The sequence below is a fragment of the Coturnix japonica genome, unplaced genomic scaffold (assembly GCF_001577835.2).
Source record: "Coturnix japonica isolate 7356 unplaced genomic scaffold, Coturnix japonica 2.1 chrUnrandom791, whole genome shotgun sequence".
Taxonomy (NCBI): Eukaryota; Metazoa; Chordata; class Aves; order Galliformes; family Phasianidae; genus Coturnix; species Coturnix japonica.
In genome coordinates this window covers 1-6421 of record NW_015440150.1, presented here as the reverse complement: position 1 = coordinate 6421, position 6421 = coordinate 1, and the positions used below count along the sequence as shown (strand labels likewise).

Here is a 6421-nt window from a genome sequence, read left to right as displayed (position 1 = left end):
TGGGATGGACTGGGATGGAACTGGGATGGACTGGGATGGAATGGGATGGAATGGGATGGAATGGGATGGACTGGGATGGAATGGGATGGAACTGGGATGGAATGGGATGGACTGGGATGGACTGGGATGGAACTGGGATGGAATGGGATGGACTGGGATGGAATGGGATGGAACTGGGATGGAATGGGATGGACTGGGATGGAATGGGATGGAATGGGAGGGAACTGGGATGGAACTGGGATGGAATGGGAGGGACTGGGAAGGATCCAGTCGTGCAAAACCTGTCCTGCAAACACCCAGTTGTGCAAAACCCAACACACGCAACCCCCCAGTTGTGCAAGACCCAATGTGCAAAGTCCCATGTGTGTAAAACCCGTTGTGCAACAACCCACTTGTGCAAAGCCCCAGTTGTGTAAAGCCCCAGTCATGCAAAGCCCCACGTGTGCAAAATCCCACTTGTGCAACAACCCACTTGTGCAAAGCCCCAGTTGTGCAAAGGTGCAGTTGTGTAAGGCCCCAGTAGTGCAAGAGCAGTCGTGCAAAGCCCCACATGTGCAAAACCCCACGTGTGCAACAACCCAGTCGTGCAAAACCTGTCATGCAACTCCCAGTTGTGCAAGAGCCAATGTGCAAAACCCAGTTGTGCAAAGCTGATGTGTGTAAAACCCCAGTTGTGCAAGACCCATTGTGCAAAACCCCACTTGTGCAACAACCCACTTGTGCAAAGCCCCAGTCGTGCAAAGTCCCAGTTGTGTGAAGCTCCAGTTGTGCAAGAGCAGTCATGCAAAGCCCCGTGTGCAAAATCCCACATGTGCAACAACCCACTTGTGCTAAGCCCCAGTCGTGCAAGACCAGTCGTGCAAAGCCCCATGTGAGCAAAGCCCCACTTGTGCAACAATCCACTTGTGTAAAGCCCCAGTTGTGCAAAACCCAATGTGCAAAGCTCTGGTTGTGCAAAGCCCAAGTTGTGCAACAACCCACTTGTGCAAAGCCCCAGTCGTGCAAAGCCACAGTTTTGTGAAGCCCCAGTTGTGCAAGACCCGTTGTGCAAAGTCCCATGTGTGCAAAACCCCACGTGTGCAACCACCCACTTGTGCAAAGCCCCAGTCGTGCAAAGCCCCAGTTGTGTGAAGACCCAGTTGCGCAAGACCCATCGTGCAAAGCCCCACGTGTGCAACCACCCCATTGTGCAAAGCCCCAGTTGTGCAAAGCCCCAGTTTTGTGAAGCTCCAGTTGTGCAAGACCCGTCGTGCAAAGCCCAACGTGTGCAAAGCCCCATGTGCAAAATCCCACGTGTGTGACAACCCACTTGTGCAAAGCCCCAGTTGTGCAAAGCCTCAGTTTTGTGAAGCCCTGCTTGTGCAAAGCCCCATGTGCAAGACCAGTCGTGCAAAGCCCAACGTGTGCAACCACCCCCTTGTGCAAAGCCCCAGTTGTGCAAAGCCCCAGTTTTGTGATGCTCCAGTCGTGCAAGACCCGTTGTGCAAAGCCCCACGTGTGCAAAACCCCACGTGTGCAAAGCCCCATGTGCAGAATCCCACACGTGCAACCACCCACTTGTGCAAAGCCCCATGTGCAAAATCCCACACGTGCAACCACCCACTTGTGCAAAGCCCCAGTTGTGCAAAGCCCCAGTTTTGTGAAGCCCCAGTCGTGCAAGACCCAATGTGCAAAATCCCACATATGGAACAACCCGCTTGTGCAAAGACCCATAGTGCAAAGACCCATGTGTGCAACTACCCACTTGAGCAAAGCCCCATGTGTGCAAAACCCCACGTGTGCATCCACCCCCTTGTGCAAAGCCCCATGTGCAAAATCCCACACGTGCAACAACCCGCTTGTGCAAAGCCTCAGTCGTGCAAATCCCCAGTTGTGTGAAGCCCTGCTTGTGCAAAGCCCCATGTGCAAAATCCCACACGTGCAACCACCCACTTGTGCAAAGCCCCAGTTGTGCAAAGCCCCAGTTGTGTAAAGGCCCAGTTGTGCAAGGCCAGTTGTGCAAAGCCTCACGTGTGCAACCACCCCCTTGTGCAAAGCCCCAGTTTTGTGAAGCTGCAGTTGTGCAAGACCCGTCGTGCAAAGCCCCACGTGTGCAAAGCCCCATGTGCAAAACCCCACATGTGCAACCACCCACTTGTGCAAAGCCCCAGTCGTGCAAAGCCCCAGTCGTGCAAAGCCCCACTTGTGCAAAGCCCTGCTTGTGCAAGCCCAGTCGTGCAACGCCCCCCTTGCACACTCACTACTGCGTGGTCCCGTATCCATCCGGGTAAGCGATGGCGGAGCAGATGACAATGACGGCGGGCAGCCCGTACCCGCTCACAAGCGCGTGCCACACGCGCAGCCAGGCGGGTTGGAACACACGCACCAACAGCACGTAAAGGTGCAGCCCCTCCAGCAGCATCCACGTGAACGCGCACAGGAACCAGAAGTGCAACAGACCCGCGACCACCGCACACGTGGGCTGTGTGCAACGGGGGAGATCACACGCGTGTGCAAGGAACTGGGACTGGGAGGGACTGGGATGAACTGGGATGGACTATAAGTGAACTGGGATGAACTGGGATGGACTGGGATGAACTGGGATGTACTGGGATGGACTGGGATGNTGAACTGGGATGAACTGGGATGGACTGGGATGAACTGGGATGTACTGGGATGGACTGGGATGTAACTGGGATGGAACTGGGAGGGAATGGGATGAACTGGGATGGAACTGGGATGTAACTGGGATGGACTGGGATGTACTGGGATGGAACTGGGATGGACTGAGATGTAACTGAGATGGAACTGGTATGTACTGGGATGTACTGGGATGTACTGGGATGTAACTGGGATGGAATGGGATGGAACTGGGATGTACTGGGATGGACTGGGATGGAACTGGGATGGACTGGGATGAACTGGGATGGAACTGGGATGGATTGGGATGGAATGGGATGGAATGGGATGGAACTGGGATGGAACTGGGATGGAATGGGATGTACTGGGATGGACTGGGATGGAACTGGGATGGACTGGGATGAACTGGGATGGAATGGGATGGACTGGGAGGGAATGGGAGGGAATGGGATGGAACTGGGATGGACTGGGATGGGACTGGGATGGACTGGGATGGAATGGGATGGACTGGGATGGAACTGGGATGGACTGGGATGGACTGTAAGTGAATTGGGATAGACTGGGATGGAACTGGGAGGGAACTGGGATGGAATGGGATGGACTGGGATGGACTGGGATGGACTGGGATGGGACTGGGATGGAACTGGGATGGAACTGGGATGTACTGGGATGAACTGGGAAGGACTGGGATGGAACTGGGATGGACTGGGGGGGACTGGGAGGGACTGGGATGGAACTGGGATGGACTGGGATGGACTGGGATGGGACTGGGATGGACTGGGATGGAACTGGGATGGAACTGGGAGGGACTGGGAGGGACTGGGATGGACTGGGATGGACTGGGATGGAACTGGGATGGAACTGGGAGGGACTGGGAGGGACTGGGATGGAATGGGATGGACTGGGATGGACTGGGATGGGACTGGGATGGACTGGGATGGACTGGGATGAACTGGGATGGACTGGGATGGACTGGGATGGACTGGGATGGGACTGGGATGAACTGGGATGGGACTGGGATGTAACTGGGATGGACTGGGATGTAACTGGGATGGAATGGGATGGACTGGGAGAAGTGCAACAGCCCCGCAACCACCGCGCACGTGGGCTGTGTGCAAGGGGGAGATCACACGCGTGTGCAAGGAACTGGGACTGGGATGGACTGGGATGGAACTGGGATGGACTATAAGTGAACTGGAAGGGAACTGGGATGGACTGGGATGGACTGGGATGGACTGGGATGGAATTGGGATAGACTGGGATGGACTGAGATGGACTGGGATGGAACTGGGATGAACTGGGATGGACTGGGATGGGACTGGGATGGACTGGGATGGACTGGGATGGACTGGGATGAACTAGGATGGACTGAGATGGACTGGGATGGAACTGGGAGTGACTGGGATGGGACTGGGATGGACTGGGATGGGACTGGGATGAACTGGGATGGGACTGGGATGAACTGGGATGGAACTGGGATGGACTGGGATGGAACTGGGAGGGACTGGGATGGGACTGGGATGGACTGGGATGGGACTGGGATGAACTGGGATGGGACTGGGATGGACTGGGATGGAACTGGGATGAACTGGGATGGACTGGGATGTACTGGGATGGGACTGGGATGAACTGGGATGGACTGGGATGGAACTGGGATGAACTGGGATGGACTGGGATGAACTGGGATGGACTGGGATGGAACTGGGATGGACTGGGATGGACTGGGATGGACTGGGATGGAACTGGGATGGAATGGGATGGAACTGGGATGGAATGGGATGGAATGGGATGGACTGGGATGGAATGGGATGGAATGGGATGGAACTGGGATGGACTGGGATGGAAGGGGATGGAACTTGGATGGAGTGGGATGGAATGGGATAGAACTGGGATGGAATGGGATGGAACTGGGATGGAATGGGATGGAATGGGATGGACTGGGATGGACTGGGAGGGACTGGGATGGAACTGGGATGGAACTGGGATGGAACTGGGATGGAATGGGAGGGACTGGGATGGAACTGGGATGGAACTGGGATGGAATGGGATGGAATGGGATGAACTGGGATGTACTGGGATGTACTGGGATGAACTGGGATGAACTGGGATGGACTGGGATGGACTGGGATGGAACTGGGATGAACTGGGATGGACTGGGATGGAACTGGGATCGAACTGGAATGGACTGGGATGGACTGGGATGGACTGGGATGAACTGGCATGGACTGGGATGTACTGGGATGTAACTGGGATGTACTGGGATGGAACTGGGATGTACTGGGATAGACTGCGATGGACTGGGATGTACTGGGATGGAACTGGGATGGACTGGGATGAACTGGGATGGACTATAAGTGAACTGGAAGGGAACTGGGATGGACTGGGATGAACTGGGATGGACTGGGATGGACTGGGAGGGAACTGGGATGGACTGGGATGGAACTGGGATGGACTGGGATGATGAACTGGGATGGACTGGGATGGAATGGGATGGAATGGGATGGACTGGGATGAACTGGGATGGACTGGGATGAACTGGGATGTACTGGGATGTAACTGGGATGTAACTGGGATGGACTGGGATGAACTGGGATGGACTGGGATGGATTGGGATGGACTATAAGTGAACTGGAAGGGAACTGGGATGGACTGGGATGTACTGGGATGAACTGCAATGGACTATAAGTGAACTGGGATGAACTGGGATGGACTGGGATGGAACTGGGATGGACTGGGATGGATTATCAGTGAACTGGAAGGGAACTGGGATGGAATGGGATGGACTGGGATGGAACTGGGATGAACTGGGATGGACTATAAGTGAACTGGAAGGGAACTGGGATGGACTGGGATGGACTGGGATGGACTGGAATGGACTGGGATGGAACTGGGATGAACTGGGATGGACTGGGATGGGACTGGGATGGAACTGGGATGGACTGGGATGGAACTGGGATGTAACTGGGATGGACTGGGATGGACTGGGATGGAACTGGGATGGACTGGGATGAACTGGGATGGAACTGGGATGAACTGGGATGGACTGGGATGGGACTGGGATGGAACTGGGATGGACTGGGATGGACTATACTTGAATTTGAAGGGCACTGGGATGGACTGGGATGGACTGGGATGGAATGGGATGGACTGGGATGTACTGGGATGAACTGGAATGGACTATAAGTGAACTGGGATGAAACTGGGATGGACTGGGATGTAACTGGGATGTAACTGGGATGTACTGGGATGTAACTGGGATGTAACTGGGATGAACTGGGATGGGACTGGGATGGAACTGGGATGGACTGGGATGGAACTGGGATGGACTGGGATGGAATGGGATGGACTGGGATGTACTGGGATGTACTGAGATGTACTGGGATGGACTGGGTTGTACTGGGATGTACTGGGATGTACTGGGATGGAACTGGGATGGACTGGGATGAACTGGGATGTACTGGGATGGACTGGATGATACTGGGCATGTCTGGATTGAACCTAGGAATGTGTAACGGGAGGAACTGGGATGTACTGGGATGTACTGGGCTGTACTGGGCTGTACTGGGATGTACTGGGCTGTACTGGGCTGTACTGGGATCTCACCTGGCTGTGCGTGCTCTCGATGCCCAGCAGGAAGGTGCCGTGTGCCAACAAGAGGCTGATGCTGAGCTGCAGGTGAAGGATCCGCCTTAAACCTTTGGGGACCCGACACACCACGAAGGTGACGATGGCCAACAGGAGAGAAACCACCGACAGCACCAGGCCGGCCTTGGTCAGCACGTCCAGCACCCAGCTGTGCTGG

General features: G+C 55.1%; 1 protein-coding gene across 1 annotated transcript in view; it reads right to left on the bottom strand.

The window, feature by feature from the left end:
- Window positions 1–6415, bottom strand: part of LOC107307700 (CD97 antigen-like) — a 13006-nt gene extending 6591 nt beyond the window's left edge. The window contains exons 1-2 of the mRNA XM_015851217.1: window positions 6223–6415; window positions 2241–2461 (exon numbers count right to left, since the gene is read on the bottom strand). Coding sequence (XP_015706703.1) covers window positions 2241–2401 — 161 coding nt within the window. The 5' untranslated portion in view covers window positions 2402–2461; window positions 6223–6415. The remainder of the gene's footprint in view (window positions 1–2240; window positions 2462–6222) is intronic.
- Window positions 6416–6421: the final 6 nt, after the last annotated feature.